This window comes from Malania oleifera, chromosome 6, assembly GCF_029873635.1.
Source record: "Malania oleifera isolate guangnan ecotype guangnan chromosome 6, ASM2987363v1, whole genome shotgun sequence".
In the NCBI taxonomy this organism is placed as follows: domain Eukaryota; kingdom Viridiplantae; phylum Streptophyta; class Magnoliopsida; order Santalales; family Ximeniaceae; genus Malania; species Malania oleifera.
In genome coordinates, this window is record NC_080422.1 from 110,534,301 (window position 1) to 110,553,412 (window position 19,112).

The 19,112-nt window shown below is 38.3% G+C and overlaps 1 protein-coding gene across 10 annotated transcripts; it reads right to left on the minus strand.

Moving 5' to 3' along the window:
* Positions 1–2,021: 2,021 nt before the first annotated feature.
* LOC131157396 (uncharacterized) lies at positions 2,022–18,058 on the minus strand. 10 transcript variants are annotated; one of them, XM_058111519.1, is made up of 4 exons: positions 17,817–18,022; positions 17,533–17,670; positions 17,370–17,445; positions 2,022–2,296 (listed from the first exon to the last, which is right to left on the minus strand). In XM_058111519.1, the coding sequence occupies exons 1-4, from the start codon at positions 17,898–17,900 to the stop codon at positions 2,265–2,267; spliced, it is 330 nt and encodes a 109-aa protein (XP_057967502.1). In that variant the 5' UTR covers positions 17,901–18,022; the 3' UTR covers positions 2,022–2,264. The 10 variants fall into 10 exon arrangements, with proteins under 10 accessions (XP_057967502.1, XP_057967495.1, XP_057967498.1 ...); XM_058111512.1 differs by lacking the exon at positions 2,022–2,296 and adding an exon at positions 3,170–3,356 and having other exon boundaries at positions 17,817–18,024; XM_058111515.1 differs by lacking the exon at positions 2,022–2,296 and adding an exon at positions 3,170–3,356 and having other exon boundaries at positions 17,293–17,445; positions 17,817–18,019.
* Positions 18,059–19,112: the final 1,054 nt, after the last annotated feature.

Consider the following 19,112-nt stretch of genomic DNA (forward strand, 5'->3'; position numbering starts at 1 on the left):
TGTGTAATTATTTATATTATTGCGTTTAATATATTTTTTGAATATTAACTATTGGCAATTTTTTTATAGATTATGAGCTTTCGATAAGTTAAAAAGAGATTTAAAAAAAAAAAAAGACTAATTTTTAAAGGAATACCAATTTTACTAATTTATATGTGAATCAAAAATTATATTTTAATTTTAACCTAATAGAAGAAAAGAAAAACATATTTTGCAAATGGAGAATTCAAGTTAATATAATTTATCGCTAAATAAAAATAAAATTTATTATTTTAATCTTAACTGGTTTTATTTACTTTCAATTTTTATAAGACTTCAAATTAGAAAAAAAAAAAAACTTCAAAATTTCCATGTATCAACATTAAAAATGTTTGATTCGATTAGATGATTTATCACAAAATGTTCTAATATCTAATCGATTTACTTATTCAGTGAATCATTTAAAACATAATCTTTATTTAGAGATCACTCAGATCAAATAGACACCTTATATGTGAGAGAATTTATTATAGGTCAAATTGCCAAAACATGTAGATTATGTTGTCTATTCCTAAAAATATAGTCGTCATAATAGAAGAATATGCATTTTTCACAAAAAAAAAAAAAAAAAATGATGCATCATCATCATAAAGTAAATAAAACTACAGAAATATTTATCGATCTGTAATTAAGAGTCGACAGTAATAACTATTATCAAAGTTTACTATGTAAATGCCTATTCATTTCCTCTTTCATGTTGGATGTAATAATACAAATTATATCAGAACACTAATTTTAAAAGAACTCACTTGTACAAAAAGGTTTATGTCATTCGATCCAACATGAAACGTGGAAAAAGACATTTACTAAAATTTAGAAATAGCGATTCCCTATTGCATATAATTATAGATTTTAAAAATAATTTACGTTACAAGTTGCTTGTTTCTTCAATTATAACAACAATTTAGTTTAGGAACACACAATTCATGAACCAAACTTAACCTAAATACTTCAATTTTGATGTGTTCATTCATTTAGTTGGTTGCCTATTCCTAATTATAGAATTAAATAAGATAAAATATAAGAAAAGTTGTATAGATATTAATAATTTTTTTAAAACAAAAAATATTCATTCAAAAGCTTGCATTAAAGAAATATTCTTATTGTAAAAATTACTTGTAGTTCATTCCTTGTATGTGTTAGAGCTTAATATACATTATTAGCCCACAACCTAACAGTTTAAATTTTTTAGGTAAAGTGGTAAACTAATATGGTAATAAAGTCGATTTACAGGGAAGTCTTGGGTTCTAGTCTTGTTACTCGCATTTATTCTGTAACATTTAAAAAAAAAAATTATTGTGTTCCTTATAATAGGTGTTATTTATCGTGCGTTTAGCTCTCCATGTGCTGTCGGACTGCACGTGCGGAAAAGTGTTAAAACTTGATATACATTGTTGACTCACAACCTAACAGCTTAAACTTTTAAATAAAATGGTAATCCAACCGTGTATAATTAATACAATATTTTATACTATCATTTATTTTATGATTATAATTCATATAAACTATCAAATCTTCATACTATTATTTATTTTATTCTTAAGGATATATGTTTTGCAAATTAAACACAAAACAAAGTGAAAGCAAAATAATATTAAAAATATTGTGTGGATGTGTTTGGATAATGCCATTAAGTGACAAGAAGTAATTGTGCTGGAAAAGAGGATTCCATCATGAGGAATTATGATAGCGGATTGAGATGGTTTGAATAAGTTCATAGCCCTACAAAGCAAGTGGAGAAAAAAACAGAGCAAAAGAAAAAAAAAAAAAAAGGTTCACACCATAAAAAATTATGAAAAAGAAAATCATTTTTGTCATTCTTAATACCTAAAACATTTTAATATCGACTTTTGGAGCATGTGACGCACATTTCCTTAGGGTTTCATATTTTCATTTAGGGCATCATCATTATGGTTTCACTGTTTAATTATAAAATTTTTCTTCATCACCTGAAAATCTTACGTATGTTGATAATTGATAATGAGTTAACCCACTGATCATTTAGGGTCTACAAACTATATATATTCTTTTAAAACTGATCCTCTAAGATTTTGTTGAAAAAGTTACAATCCCCACCGAGTAATAGTGCACTCACGCGTCTTCATTTACATTTTTTCGGACTGGAAGATCGAGAGTTAACTATCATGACTTTGGACTATCCAGACGCATACTTCATGAAATGGTTCGTTTGTTACCACACGAACATAGGTGACGCACGACTATCATCAACTCGTGCTGTAAAGTGTTGGGTTAACTCCTACAACGACGCCATGAGATCAAATTTAGAATCTACATGAGAGGAAGCTAATATGGTGGATTAGGGCATACACTCAAAAGAAATTTAACCTAGGTATCATTAAGGGGAAACCCAACATCTTCTATAGCTTCCTCCCAATTAAATTCCATGAGTCAGTGATCATTACAATTTATTTGTACTATTTTGGGAATATAGAATTTGAAATGAGTGAAGTTATACAAGATAGAATATAAAATTCGGTTTTATCAAATTTCAAACTATTTCAAATCTGAGTGTCAAACCATGGCTTTAAACATCGACTTAAAAAATTCTACGCATTAGGGCTATTCGATCATAATTTTTGTCCATTCAACTTTACCTCGGGGGTATGAGGGTCGAATAATAAAAAAATCTTGTGTTTTAGCCAAACTTGCAAAACAATTGTGCATTTAATAATTGCCTCAATAAAGAGAACTTTGATTATAAACCAAGAATTCAATAGAAAAAACTCGTGCTTAGGTAACACAACACACGAAAAAATTAATTCTATAGAAATGGGGAATTCAAGCCAATTAAAACAGAGTTGAACTCAAATTACAACAACTCAAATGAAATCTTTATAGGTCAACTAGAACTAGGTGTGCAATCTACATATGAATCACTTACTCTTATTTAAATTATATGAACTTTTTTTGCAATAAGTTTTATTGGGCTTGGGGAGAATAAGAGAAGACACTTGGGTAATGTTCTAGTTTCACTATTTTTGAGGTCCAGTGGGCAAAAATTAAGGATCTGTTCATAACTTGCTTTTTCTCTCTTAATAAATATTTTTCCCTCCACAAAAAAAATAGGCATCTTAACCATAAAAAGGAAATTTTAATCAGTCCAAGCACATAAAAATTTCATCATTCATTATTTTGGATTAATTAATAATAATATTTCTTGTCATGGACATGTTTTCAAGGAAACTGCATTCTTAAGAATGCCTTCAGCCTTCCTTCAAATTGACTAATGTGGAGACCTCACTCATTAGAAATTAAGAAGCAACATAACCCTTTGAGATACAGCAGCGCAGAAATATCTTCAATAAAGAGCAGTGACAAAGCAAATGGCAAGAGATAGAGATCTCAGTAAAACACAATGGAATATCAAAGAATTCTTTAAAAAATCTACATTAGCTGTAAGAAGATTAAGCAACAATTCCATACAGAAAATTGGGCACATTTGAAGAAATTCTGACCATCAGTCGGAATGGTTTGTGGATTCCAATAATATAAAAAGATAAAAGCCTTCAAATATAGTAATGATGAATCAGGAATTGCCATCAAAGCTAGGACCATAACCTTCTGGCTTCAACATTTATAAGTTCTCCAGCTAACATTGGACATTCAACTCGATTTTAAAGTATATATTATGTCACATGGCTTATGAAGAATTTTTATACACCAAAAATGGAAAGGTGCAACTGGGCATTTAAAGGCAATCCAAGCCATCGCAATGGATGAAACCTAATAGATGTTGATATAATACAGAAAGAGCTTATCTGGCCTTCTTTCAAGGCATTTTAAAAATACAACTATATTCACAAACGACAATGAACGATTCCACCAGTGCAACCAAATTTTGAAGTTCAGCTTTCTTCAACATTTTCAAACATGACAGTTTTTGTCAAATCCTTCACATCCCTACAAATATAAGTCACATACTTCTAGCTCTAGAATAACAACTTGTATGCTCAAGGATTATGTAGTCACGGAAATGCCAAAACGCCATTAACGAATGATTCCACCAGTGCAATGAAAATTTGAAGTTCAGCTGCCTTCAACATTTCCAAATGTGAAAACAGTTTTTGTCAAATCCTTCACATCCCTATGAAGGTAGATCACATACTTGACCCCATTAGCATATAGGCTATAGCCATCTATCTATCTATCTATCTATCTATCTATCAATCTATCTATATTTGTATGCGTGTGGGTGTCTGGGTGTGTGTGTGTATGTATCCATATATATATACATTGGAAGTGCTAAGGGTGTAAAAGATTGTGTTTGACAAAAAATATCCCTACTTTTAAGTTTGTTTACAAAAACATCATATATAAAACTACCTTAAGTATAATGTTATATTTGACAAAAAAATATCCTTACTTTTTAAATTTATTCATACAAAAAACAACCTTATACGGGTCTAGGTTAAGTATGATATTATATTTTTTAAAATTTCTTATTTTGAACTTTTTTAATACTAAAATACTCTAAAAGGGCATACCTTAGGCAACATACCGTTAATATTATATACTTCAATGTCTCATAATAGAATAAATGTGAACATTGTATGGTATAATAACTTTCTAAAATCACAAGATCTCAAACTAAAAAGCCCTATTTCACCCGAGAAATTTGATAAGATGTTGTGAGGATAAAACACAGCTAAAAATGTTTATACAAAAGTTTCACTACTAAAAATTTTACAATTGGAACTACAATTCATACTAACTAATTGAAAAAAAGTCCTCATTTTCACTCATAAAATTTGATCCAGTGACTTTAAGGCAATATATATATATATATAAAAGCCTAATATTATTATTCCTAATTCTTGTGGTACCTCTGTCTAAAAATGCTCATACTTGGTTTAGCCCTTAATACCAACAACATGCTTGTCCAAAAAATTAGCAATTCCAGCTGTGTTGCAAGCTTGAAATCCATTTCTAGAGCTCACTGCTATTATTTGTATATTCACAAGATATGAAACAACAATCACATGATATGTTACCATCATGATGAACAAAAGTTTTGCCTCCATCTTGTTGAGGGGCCAAGAGATAAATTCAATTTCATTCTTTTCAATTCCATTCAATTTTTAAGTACCAAGGGTCTTAAAGTCTTTTTGTTGTAGAGTACATTGTTTGCAAGCCCTTGAGCATACCTTGAGCTTATCTTGATGCCCTAGTTTGATTTTTTCCCTAGTTAAACACGCATAATCATAGTTTATCAATTGGCAAAATGTCCTACTCTTGTCAAATTCTACCTAGAAGGTGATGCAACAGTGAACATGATGGTTCAGGAGAGATTTCTCTTGGGTGCACAAGATCGTCCTACCTCCATTCCTAGAGGAACCGTATGATAATTTGTTTAGGTATTAAAACCCAACTAGTAATGGATTGTAGGATCCACATTCAAACTTTAAAAAAGAGGAATGGTCTATCTAATTGTGTACTCCCTATCAAATCTAAAGCCTCTCAATGGATGCCACATACAATCTCATATTCATTTCACACATTCATACTACCCTATTGCAAGACACTACCACCGTAACCCCATGTCACGGCCTTAGACCTTTCTCTAAGCAAACCGTGCCGGCACTTAGCAATATCCACACCAACTGTGACGCTAAGTTAGCCTGACCTGCTAGATGGACACCAAAGTTGACAAGAGAGAGCTAGAGCGTTTGAGAGAATGAAGGCTCTTGTATTGCTTGGAGAATGTTTTACAACACTTTGAGGGTTTTTAGGGTTGGTTTGGCCAAATGAGGCCTTTAGGCAATTCACAACTCTCATGTTTCAAATCCCTAACCTAGCTGCTGAAGATCTCCTCTTCCACTTCATTGATGGTCTCCAAAATTAGGCTAAGCAAGAGTTACAATGATGAGGAGTAAAGGATGTGGATGAAGCCATTGCCGTGGCAGAGTCCCTTACGGTCGGTACCAGATTAATTGAAAATTATCCCACAAGTTAAACGTAATAAGCCTTTAAGATTACTTCTTTCCAAAAATCGAAAAATGAAGATATTATATAGGTATTCCCTCAGAATCGGGGCATATCGTAATCTGAAGAGGTCATGCCTCCCTTTGAAATCATCAGGAAAGGAAAATTGAGAGAATAGGGTACAAAATACACTCCCGGGAGTTTTGAATTTTGTAGGGTTTTTTATAAGTAGGAAAATACTATTCTGGGGGGTTTTGGACTTATTTGGATGAAAATGACTTTCTAGACCTTAAAAATATTTTTGTGATTTTTTCTAAGAATGAAAACATTTTTTGTGATTTTTGTGACTTTTTCAATATTTTTCCCAAACTTCAAATAGCACAACTAAAATTAAAACAAAAACCATGGAGGTCAAAGTTTGAAAATATTTTTGGAATTTTTTAATATTTTTATGATTTTTTTGACATTTTTGTGGATTTTTGTGAACTTTTCTAGCATTGAAATAATACTAAATAAGTAAAATAAAGAAGACCGGTGCCAATCGGTTCGGGGGGTAAACTGGTCAAACATTGACCGGTTAGGGGAAAATTAGTTTAAGGTCTTGATTGAGACCATTGGGTCGTATATTTATGAACATGTGCATGGATATTGAGTGCATGGGTTCTATACGTGCATGAATGTGTACGAGTGTGAAAGTATATGCATGTGCGTGAGTGTAGAGTGCATGGGCATGTTCATGAACGTGTACCTGTGTGAGTGTATATGCATGTGCATGGGTTGCACACATGCGTGAGTGTGTACATGCATTAATGTGTACATGTGTGAGTATAGGCGTGAAGGGGAATGCATATGCATGCATGCATGAGTAGGGGTGGACACATAAGATGTGTGATTCAACATGAGAGTTAACAAAACTAACCCTATTATTTCCTAAAAATGTTTTCCTATTTTTCTAGATTTTTTAGTATTTTTCTTGAATTTATATGAGTTTTTTATGAATCATTTGAAGTTTAGAATTTAAAAGAAAATTAAAAAAGAAAAAGAACCAGGTTTAGACGGTTTAGGGGGAGGTGGACCAGTTTAAGGTCTGGGTCAGGACCAATGCTGCGCGTTAGCATTTGAGTGGAGGATCGTGTGGGATCCGGATGGGTGACGTGGCAGCATTAAGTTCATCGCTGGGAGATGCTAATCGAACAGCTCCTAGTGAAGCACGCATTCCTCTGTGTGCGTGGGGACAGGTGCTCCACGCGTCGACTGGCAAATGGAGAAGCAGGGATCGAGGGGACATTTGTTGCAGTAAGCATTGAAGACGGTTTTTGATTCAAGGTGATCGTAGCCGTTGACAGGGATCAGGGATCTAACGGCTACGGTGAGGTGCGTCAGGACTGCTGATGTGGGTGAAATCTTGGCCATCCACACGGACCCCCATCAAACGGTGATAGCTGAATGCGTCAGAGATGTTGACGTTGATGAAACAATGATCCAACGGTGGGGGAAAGTCGCGCCCATCAGCATTGATTTTTCGGGGGGTAGGGCGGACACACATCGTCGAGCGAGTGAAGGGGTATGTAGACCTCATGATGGCCCCTGTCACAAATGATCTAGACCGCTGACACGCTGCGGAGATCGGATGGCTATCCAGAGTATTGACATGGTGAGATTTGGGCCATTAATGGGGAATAAAAACAGACAGGCGCAAGGGAGCCACGTGTTTTCTTCAATAGGACGGACGAGGGAATGTCATGTGGTCGAATCTTGTGGCTCTGAGGCTTTAGATACTTAAGCCCAAATTTTGCGTTCTGTTCATATTTTTTCATTTCTCATTCTCTCGCATGCCCTCTCTCTCTCTTCTCTCTTCTCTCACCCCCTCTGTCTTTCTCTCTTTTCTCACCCTCTCTCTGCTTCTCTCTTCTTTCACCCTCTCTGTCTCTCTCTTCTCTCACCCTCTCTGTCTTCATCTTGAGCTTTCCTTAAATTTCCTTTTTCTCACCCTCTCTGTCCTCCTCTCGAGCTTTCCTTAAGTTTCCTTTTCTCTCACCCTCTCTATCTCTCTCTTCTCTCACCCTCTCTGTCCTCCTCTTTGCAAGTCTATAGAGTGGAAGTGTACGGAGATCAAAGTCTCAGCCCTTCCCTCTTGAAACTGATGTCGAGCTCGATTCCTGGCCTAAGCGATCCGAGATGGTCACAAAAGGGTAAGTTTGAAAGTAAAGCTCAGATGGTGACCTCAAGCCTTCGAGGATACGAGCCTAAAACAAAAGCTAAGTATTCCTCTGACTGTTCTTCCCTTTTCATTTTCTATGTGTGATGTGTGCAATACTGGTTGGATATTGATTGTTTGATGTTCAAAATCTGGGTTCTGATTTCGTTCAAGGTTGGAGCTCAATTTGCAGGTTGGGGTTTGATTGCAAGAGTGAGGTCGAAGATAAATCAACTTGTCTTCGACTTAATGAGTTGGGGTGTGTCAAACCAGGGTTGACTCGCAGGGTGAGTGGTGTGAGTCAAACCAGGGTTAACTCGTGCGAGTCAACCCTGGCGGGTTGTGTGAACCCGGGTGAGCCACACAGGCTCTGTCACATGTCCAAGACATGTGTGGGCTTTGAGTGAGTTGGGCCTAGGTGTATTAGGGAGTGAGTTGGGCTTCAGTTTTTGTTTTTTTTAAAAAAAGGGCTTTGGTTTTTAAAAAAAGGTGGGGCTTGGGTTTGATTTTCAAAATGGGCTCGGCCCGAGTTAGCTTTGAAACACAGGTGGGCTCAGGTTTATTTAAATGGGCTGGTTTTTAAAAGAAAGGTATTGGGCTTACTTTAAAAAAACTGGTTATGGACCGGCTTTAAAAAAAAAAGGGTATTGGGCTTATTTTAAAAACTTGTAATGGGCCGATTTTAAAAACGAATATTGGGCTTATTTTAAAAACTGGTTATGGGTCGGGTTTTAAAAACGAGTATTGGGCTTATTTTAAAAACTGGTTATGGGCCGGGTTTTAAAAATGAGTATTGGGCTTACTTTAAAAACAGGTTATGGGCCATATTAAAACTTTAAAGCCTGGGGGAGTTTTAGAACAGGTTGTGGGTTAGGACGATTGGGGGGATCCGAAGGGGTAAATGTGTACAGGTCTCGGGTTCAAAACAAAACTCAGGTTCGAGGGGTTCGGATTAAGTTCGGGTCTGAACCTAGATAAACCGATCCGAATCCAACTTTGGGTTCGGGTCTATATCTTACTCAGTGGGTATTCAAATCTGAGTAAGAACCTGATTCCTAAAGGTGATCAGACCTGCACATAAACACTCACATACAATCGCACAAATTGAAATGATTTAGAATTTACCTTCTACTTTCTCTCCTCCTTTCTTCTTTTCTGGACTTCGAGTGGATCTAACTTGAATGTCTGATTCCCTGGTTCTGATTCTGCTTCTGAGTCTCTGAATCTCAAGTGATTCAGAATTCTCCCTCTACTCTCCACACTGTATTGCAAAGCTTCTTTGAGCAGAACCTCCCCCTCTCTTTTGATTCACCCTCTATGTTGACAGAACCTCTCTACTCTTAATTGCTCCCTTTTCTCTCTCAATTTTCGTAGAGTAATTCTGTGCTCTCTCAGTGGTCCCCAGCTACAGTGCGAGCCTCCCTATTTATAGGGAGGCTTAAGGGTGCTTTGGCACCAATTTCTCAACAAATTTCCCCACCAATGGCCTGTGTCTGGAAATAATTCCCCTTAACAAATCTGCACGTGTGATTCATTTTTCTGATTTTGTGAATTTCTGGTTAACCAACTTTTATTCTTCTTTTCTGTGTGCAAGTGAAGGTCCAGGTGGCAATTTGGGACTTGCGGGCTTTTTGGGTGCTTCCAGGTGGCAATTTAGGATTTGCAGGCCTTTTAGGTGCTTCCTAGTGGCAGTCCGGGAGTGGAGGGTTCAGAATCTGCTTTTTGCTTTTTGTATTTTGCATTTTTTATTTTTTTTTATTTTTTGCATTTTGTATGCTAATGTATGTACCCCCGAGTAAACTTTCTTGCAACATTTATTTGTACAAACTTCCTATTGTTCTACAATCGGAAACTTGCATGCATTATTTTCCTACACCTCACATGTATTATTTGCCTGCGTGTATCACTCCCACACGTGCTCCCTCTGAATCAAATTATGGTGCGAGCACTTTTTAATTTTGACTTTGACCAATCTTGACCCAACAAAATAGAATAATTTTAACTTTGACCAATCTTGACCCAACAAAATAGAATATGACTTTAATTTCCAAACAAAGCCGATTTTAGAATTAAGACCCAATTTCAAAACAGGTTAAAGATTTTGGAAGCTCAAATCCAACTTTGAAAATTCCCGAACTCATGGAAACTTAAAGGACTCGATCAACTAAGACAATTCTTAAAATTGAAACTTAGAGGATGAGACCTAAACTTATTATGAAGAACATTGATTTTGGAATCAAAGGACCATGCTCAAACCTTCACGAGGACTCTAAACTAATCTTTGGATTTTGAATGTAAAATTACAAACCTAGAGAATAAGACTTGGATTTATCATGAAGAACAATGACTCTAAAATTAGGGAACCACAAAGCCTTGCCTACAATGGGTTTGGAAACTACGGGGACTAAACTAAGGAAAATTGGTTTTGAAATCAACTAACTTGGAAGTACTCAACTTTCGAGCTCCTAAGACTCAAACGCTAATACCTAAAGGGAGTCGATTTTGGATCTACAGGGTCCTATATAACAACAAAGATTAATTTTGCAACTAAAAGGATTAAAATCACCATAGACCTTTCCTAACAGTTTGCTTAGAAACCTAAGACTCAACTCTAAACCACATTTTTTTATTTTTTAGAGACTTGATTGAAATTAGAAGAACTCGATTGAGAGGTTAGGGTCTTAATTTCAAAACTCAGGGTCATTCGGGGCTCAAAGTCAACTCCTGTTTCGTTGGATTTCCTTGGGGAGGCCTGGTTAAAATTTGGGTGTCGACAGGGGAGATAAGGGAAAGCAGTTGGCTAAGGGAGGAAACTTCAAGTCCCCCTCAAGGCAAGAGTTTGAGGATAAAAAAAAGAGCTCTACGAAGGCTATTAGCTGCTTTGTGTGCAAGGGTCCCTATCGCATGAGGAAGTGCCCTAAGCTTGGATCCTCAACATCTATTGTGCAAGAACGTGAAGCCCAAGATAACCAAGAACAAGCTATGAGTCATGTTGGCTCTCTACGGCTCCTTAATGCTTTGAAGGCCAAGCCCCAAGCAACTAGTAACAAAGGGCTTATGTATGTTGAGGCAATAATCAATGGGTGGTTGACCCAAGCTATGGTGGACACAGGTGCCACCAATAATTTTGTCACCCCAGAAGAAGCCACGCAGATTGGCTTAAAGGTGTTGAATGGAGATGGATGGGTTAAGACAGTCAATGCAAGTGCCAAGCCTATATATGGCATGGCTAATGGCATTAAGGTACACCTTGGCACATGGAAAGGGACCGTGGATTTCTCAATTGCCCATATGGACGACTTCAAGGTGGTACTTGGCATGGACTTCTTAAGGAAGGTAAATGCGGTTCCAATACCATATTGTGATACAATGTGTATCCTAGAGAAGGAGTCTCCATGCATGGTTCCCGCGTCCACCGCACCAAAGCCCACCAAGATGTTGTCCGCTATACAAGTTGAGAAGGGGTTAAAGAAAGGAGAACGCACCTACCTTGCGGCCCTGAAAGACAATGACCCCGTAACAGATGGAAGTAAGGAACTTCCTAACATTATCAAGGAAGTTCTTGAAGAGAACAAAGATGTAATGCCACCAGAGTTGCCTAAGTGGTTATCACCCAAGAGAGAGGTGGATCATAAGATTGAGTTGGAGCCCGATGCAAGACCACCTTCCTTGGCACCTTACCGTATGGCACCAACAGAATTAGAGGAGCTACGGAGACAGTTGAAGGGATTATTGGATGTAGGTCAAATTTGACCGTCAAAAGCACATTATGGGGCACCGGTCTTATTCCAAAAGAAGCAAGATGGAACGTTGAGATTATGCATCGACTATCAGGTCCTCAATAAGGTAACTATAAAAAACAAGTATCGTATTCATTTGATAGTTGACTTGTTTGATAGGCTTGGGAAAGCTAAATACTTCTCAAAGGTGGATCTAAGGTCGGGATATTATCAAGTTCGAATCGCGGAGGGAGATGAACCAAAGACCACTTGTGTAACACGGTATGGCTCATTTGAATGGTTGGTAATGCCTTTTGGTTTAACCAACGCTCCTGCCACATTTTGCACCCTCATGAATGAAATTTTCCACCCATATCTTGATCAGTTCGTAGTAGTATACTTAGATGACATAGTCATCTATAGCAACACACTTGAGGAGCACACCAACCACCTACATATTGTGTTCAAGGTATTAAGGGAAAATGAGTTATATATCAAGAAAGAGAAGTGCTCTTTTGCTCGAGAAGAAGTGCACTTCCTTGGACATGTAATCAAGGAGGGAACCCTAAGAATGAATGAAGCCAAAGTGGAAGCTATCAAACAATGGGAGCCACCCACCAAAGTCTTCGAACTACGATCGTTCCTTGGGTTGGTAAAAACTACAATCGGCGGTTCATCAACGGCTACTCAGCAAGAGCAGCTCCTTTGACTAATCTCCTACAGAAGGTCAAGGTGTGGAATTGGTCTGAGAGGTGTCAAAATGCCTTTGAAGACTTAAAGGCAGCTATAATGGAAGAGCCGGTCCTAGCTCTTCCCAATTATACAAAGACGTTCGAGATGCACACGGATGTTTTCGACTTTGCCATCGGAGGAGTGTTGATGCAAGAAGGACATCCGATTGCCTATGAGAGTTGTAAGCTAAATGAGACGAAGCGACGTTACACGGTACAAGAGAAGGAAATGACAGCTGTGGTGCATTGTCTTTGCACTTGGCACCACTACTTACTTGGCTCTCATTTCATGATAAAAAATGATAATGTAGCCACTAGCTATTTCCAGTCCCAAAAGAAGTTGACCGCTAAGCAAGCTAGGTGGCATGATTTCCTGGCCGAATTTGATTACAAGCTTGAGTACAAACCCGGCAAAGTAAATGTTGTGGCTAATGCATTGAGTCGCAAAGCGGAGTTGGCTGCCATCACCAAGGCTAGAGGTGATACCCTTGACCAGATCAAGGAAGGAATGAAACATGATCCTATGGCTAGACAGTTGATTGGGATTGTCAAGGATGGCAAGACAAAGAGATTTTGGCTTGAAGATAACATTCTTTACACTAAAGGACGAAGGATTTATGCCCCCAAATGAAACAACTTGAGGAGAAGCCTTACCAAGGAGAGTCATGACACGAAGTGGGCTGGTCATCTTGGACGGCGTAGGACTTGTGCGCTCCTTGAATCAGCCTACTATTGGCCACAAATGCTGGATGAGATAGAGCTATATGTGAAAACTTGTCTCGTGTGCCAACAAGATAAGGTAGAGAATACGTTACCCAGGGGCTTATTAGAACCATTACCAATACTAGAGCAGCCATGGGAAAGTGTATCCATAGACTTCATCTCCGCATTACCAAAGCCAGAAGGGTTTGGTTCCATCTTAGTAGTGGTGGATAGATTCTCTAAATATGCCACATTTAGACCGGCTCCTACAGATTGTTCGGCTGAAGAGGCAGTTAGGCTTTTCTTTAAGAATGTGGTAAAATATTGGGAGTTGCCGAGGACTATCATAAGTGATAGAGATCCCCACTTCACTGGATGATTATGGAGGGAGTTGTTCCAACTCCTTGGCTCAGAGTTGCATTTCTCCACAAGCTTCCACCCATAAACGGATGGACAAATCGAGAGGGTGAATGCTTTATTGGAATGCTACTTAAGGCATTTTGTTAGTGCCAACCAAGAGGATTGGGCACGACTCATTGATGTCGCACAATTTTCATATAACTTACAAAAGAGTGAAATAACGGGTCACAGCCCATTCGAAATTGTCACTGGACAACAACCACTTACACCCCACACTATTGATACAACTTATAAGGGGAAGAGCTCGGGGGCACACCACATGGCTAAGTTTTGGAAGGAGCAAACAGAAGTAACCCGCTCTTACCTTAACAAAGCTGCGAGAAGGATGAAGAAATGGGCGGATGCAAAGAGGCAACCAATGGAATACCGAGTGGGAGATATGGTTATGGTCAAATTGCTTCACAAGGGGTTGATTAGGAAATATGAAGGTCCATTTCCTGTAACAGGGAGGGTAGGGAAAGTTTCTTACAAACTTGAACTACCTCCTAGTTTGAAGATCCATCCAGTCTTCCATGCAAGCTCGCTGAAGCCATATCATCAAGACATGGAAGACCTGATCAGAAACGACTCAAAGAGAGCACCTCCTGTAGTAACTAAGTCCTTTGACAAGGAGGTTGAGGAGGTATTCGACGATCGAGTCATGCGAAAGAGGGGGGTGCCTTCATGCACCCAATATTTAGTTAAATGGAAGGGATTGCCTGAGAGCGAAGCTAGCTAGAAAGCACAAGAAGACCTTTGGCAGTTCGAAGACCACCTGCGACGATACAAGGAAGCGATGAGGACGCCGCTCGAATAGGTAGGGGAGAGTGTAACGCTCCACACAAGTACAAAAAATTTTAAGAGGCTAAATTAAAGAAGAATCTAGAACACTCCGGATTTATGAAGAACTCTCTAGAATATTCTAGAGTGATCTAGAACCGTGGAGAACTCTCTAGAGTATCCTAGAGTGTAGTAGAAGCTACTAGATATTTCTACATTCTATTGGAATGTACATATGCTAGAACCTTCTTGTAAATATCTAGATGAATGGTCTAGAAAATGAATCTAAACCGTAAATTCAAATTGATCTCCACCGTCTATTGAGGAGGTGGAAGGGTATAAATAGGTGGAGGCCTCATTTCGCCAAACCAACCCTTAAACCCCTCAAAGTGTTGTAAAACATTCTCCAAGCAATACAAGTGCCTTCATTCTCTCAAACTCTCTAGCTCTCTCTTGTCAACTTTGGTGTCCATCTAGCAGGTTAGGCTGACTTAGCATCACAGTTGGTATGAATATTGCTAAGTGCTAGCACGGTTGGCTTAGAGAAAGGTCTAAGGTCGTGACAGCATAGTATCAAAGCTTGATTCACTGGGGGAGTGAACATCAAGGAAGAAGGCACCATGTCAAGCACAGGGGAGTTGGAGAACCGTGATAAGGAACAAAGAGGAAAGGACACCAACCCTACCGAAAAGAAGGCTCGAGAGACTAGCAAAGTCCGTGGGGAGGATTTTGCTACTTTGGTTCACTGGGGGAGTGAACATCAAGGAAGAAGGCACCATGTCGAGCACAGGGGAGTTGGAGAACCGTGATAAGGAACAAAGAGGAAGGGACACCAACGCTACCGGAAAGAAGGCTCGAGACACTAGCAAAGTCCGCGGGGAGGATTTTGCTACTTTGGAGGGACGGGTTGCCCTCTTGGAGAAAACTATTGGCGAGGCTTTGCCCCGATTTGAGAGGATGGAAGATGACTTGGAAGCACTAACAAGTCATTCGATGGAGAAGTTCGACCAAACGAAGGAAGAACTTGACTCCATCACATACACCAAGGAGGGACAAGCCGAACGTGTAGACACCTTGGATAGGAAGGTGATGGATGCTATTAGCAACATGCAGGCCCAGCTTAATGCCCTCAAGGCGTCAATTGAGGCAAATAAGAGACAGTCGACATTTGTCGCTAGTACTAGTGGGATCAAGGATGTCCCCAAGGTTGACTTGCCCAAGCCAAAGGAGTTCAAAAGCGTTTGAGATGCCAAAGAGGTGGAGAACTTCCTATGGCAAGTGGAGCAATACTTTGAAGTGTCATAGGAAAAGTATCGCTCCACTTGCCATAGGAAGTTCTCTACCTCTTTGGCATCTCGAACACCTTTGAACTCCTTTGGCTTGGGCAAGTCAACCTTGGGGACATCCTTGATCCCACTAGTACTAGCGACGAATGTCGGCTGTCCCTTATTTGCCTCAATTGATGCCTCGAGGGCATTAAGCTGGGCATGCATATTGCTAATAGCATCCATCACCTTCCTTTCCAAGTGAATGTCGGCTGTCCCTTATTTGCCTCAATTAATGCCTTGAGGGCATTAAGCTGGGCCTGCATGTTGCTAATAGCATCCATCACCTTCCTTTCCAAGGTGTCCACATGTTCAGCTTGTTCCTCCTTGGTGTATGTGATGGAGTCAAGTTCTTCCTTCGTTTGGTTGAACTTCTCCATTGAATGACTTGTTAGTGCTTCCAAGTCATCTTCCATCCTCTCAATTCGGGGCAAAGCATCGCCAATAGTTTTCTCAAAGAGGGCAACCCGTCCCTCCAAAGTAGCAAAATCCTCCCCGCAGACTTTGCTAGTGCCTCGAGCCTTCTTTCCGGTAAGCTTGGTGTCCCTTCCTCTTTGTTCCTCATCACGGTTCTCCAACTCCCCTATGCTCGACATGGTGCCTTCTTCCTTGATGTTCACTCCCCCAGTGAACCAAACTCTGATACCATGTTGTCACGGTCTTAGACCTTTCTCTAAGCCAACTATGCTGGCACTTAGCAATATTTACACCAACTGTGATGCTAAGTCAGCTTAACCTGCTAGATGGACACCAAAGTTGACAAGAGAGAGCTAGAGAGTTTGAGAGAATAAAAACACTTGTATTACTTGGAGAATGCTTTACAACACTTTGAGGGTTTTTAGGGTTGGTTTGGCCAAATGAGGCCTCCACCTATTTATACCCTTCAACTTCTTCAATGGACGGTAGAGATCAATTTGAATTTACAGCTGAAATTCATCTTCTAGACTATTCATCTAGATATTTACAAGGAAAGTTCTAGCATATACACATTCCAATAGAATGTAAAAATATCTAGTAACTTCTACTACATTCTAGGATACTCTAGCAAGTTCTCCACGGTTCTAGATCATTCTGAGATATTCTAGAGAGTTCTTCATAAATCCAGAGAGTTCTAGATTCTTCTTTAATTTAGGCTCTTCAAATTTTTCGTACTTGTGCGGAGCGTTACAACCAGCTCTAGAAGCCATTTCCCTCCTCGCTAGCTGGTCACCACAAGCCTTCCTGGAATAGAATTATCAAAATTTACCACCTTAATTTACAGATTAAATTTATCCATTGCGTTTCTGTCAGTCAAGCATCTAAGCATGCTCCAAATAATAGAAACAACAGAATTAAACACATAACTATAACCACATTATGCATGAATTTTCAAAACAAAAATCCACAAATTGCTTCATTTATTTAGATATATGAACGTGACCAATATACAACTACATAAGAACAAATTTCAAGAATACCTAGAAAACAAAAGTTCGAAAAATGGATCAACTGCTGGTGGGTTTGAAAGTGTAAGGCTGTGGAAGAGACAACGGACCTCTCCTGGACTCATTATCATCCAAAAGCCTCCTTACCCTCTTCTTTGAGCAGTAGTCTCGATCGAAGTGCTTCACCTAACGCCCAAACCAGCAAAACCCAAAATCAAGTCTATACAATTGAAAGATTATGCCAATAAACAAATGCCGGAATTAGAATTTTACCCAGCTGGGTCGACAGTGTTTCACAAACTCAGCCCTAGAGCCGCTGCATTCCACCGGGTACAGGAGGCCAACCGTGGCGATTTCGGTGGGTTTCTTGTTCGATTCCTTCTCCAAACATGCGTAAAACGCATCACGAGCCTTGTGGGCATCGCCAATTTTGTCTCAATTATTAGATTTTACAGTTTATTCATAACAAAAAAACAAAAACAAAAACAAAAACAAAAAAAACAAGAACAACAAGACAAGAAATAAGAATGAATAAAGGAAAGGAAGAAAGGGGCTACCTTGTAACAAGTTTGTCTCGCCTGAAGAAGAACGTCGGTGTGGATTTTGTCAGTGGTCTGTGAGGCGTAGGTTTCTAAAGCCATGGCCGACCAGCGCTCCCTCCGTTCTATGTCGGCAGAGTCGGCACTCGGTCAGGCGAGGAGGATAGATTTGTTCACTGAGTCACTGACCCGTGACTCGTGAATAGGCTGAGCGGGCCAGGCCTCCCAAGGCCCAAAATGGAAACGTTTTTAGTTTTGATACTTTTGATGGGCTTTAGTCGAAGGAGCCCACTCTCGGCCCAACTATGATGAAATATTAGGGCCAACCATTCCTCTCACAAAATTTGGCCCTCACAAATTCAGATTGTCGTAATTTTTTTTATTTTTTGTTCTTCTGTGAAAAATGAGTTGTTAGAAAAAAAAAATAACTTTAAATGTTTGATAAAAAAATTGTAATGTCCCTAAAAATGTTTTAAATGACTAAAATATATATTTTTTTAAAAGAAATGTAAATAATGTTTTGATAATTTCATAATATTTGAATGACTAAAATAGATTGTTTTAGGAAATATAATTAATGTTTTGATAATTTTATAATATTTGAAAAAAGATGAAGACATTAATGGAATAGAATATTTCATTTGAAAAAAAAAAGACTTAGGTTTTAAATGTTTCAAATTCAACAAATTTTAAAACAGGTTCTACATAAATTTTACTTTTAAAAAAGAAAAATTAAAATAAAAAAGGAACCTAATTCACCATAAAAGAGTTTCGTATCTTTTTTTAATAGACATATTGGGTCAAATTGGATCGGGTTGGGCGAATTGGATATTGATATTGGAGCACTATTAACAAAGCATATCGACGGTTACATTTGTCTGCTAAAAAATCTCAGTCAATATATTATCCATATCATCATTATGTACACTAAATTTCAATGCTACATCATAACATGACTCAATTATAGATGCAAAAGTCATTAACAGGTCAACTTCCTTCAAAAAGAAGATCAGGCAACAATAGCCGAACATATCCTCACCCTCAAAGACCGCTCTTCATTATATTTCGCAACAAACTTTACCTCTAATCCCAGCAAAGTTTGCGGGAGGCTGTTAACAATCCATCATAACAGAAAGCAATTTCGAAGTAAAATCGTCGACAGTTACGTTTGTTCGCTACAGATTTAAATGACGAAAATTTGAAACAAATTATCACAATGAAGACTAAGAAACATCAAAGATCCAAAGTCAATTGTTTGAAGATCATATATGCTAACAAATCAGAGCCTATTATTTCAAAAAAGAGGATATATGA

Coding starts and splice junctions, on each gene's coding strand:
- LOC131157396 (XM_058111512.1), bottom strand. CDS start 17,900: ATGGCTTTAGAAACCTACGCCTCACAGACCACTGACAAAATCCACACC. Junction 17,446..17,532: donor AACACTGTCGACCCAGCTGG/GTAAAATTCTAA, acceptor TTTGGGCGTTAG/GTGAAGCACTTCGATCGAGA. Junction 3,357..17,369: donor TGATAATGAGTCCAGGAGAG/GTCCGTTGTCTC, acceptor TCTTTATTGAAG/ATATTTCTGCGCTGCTGTAT.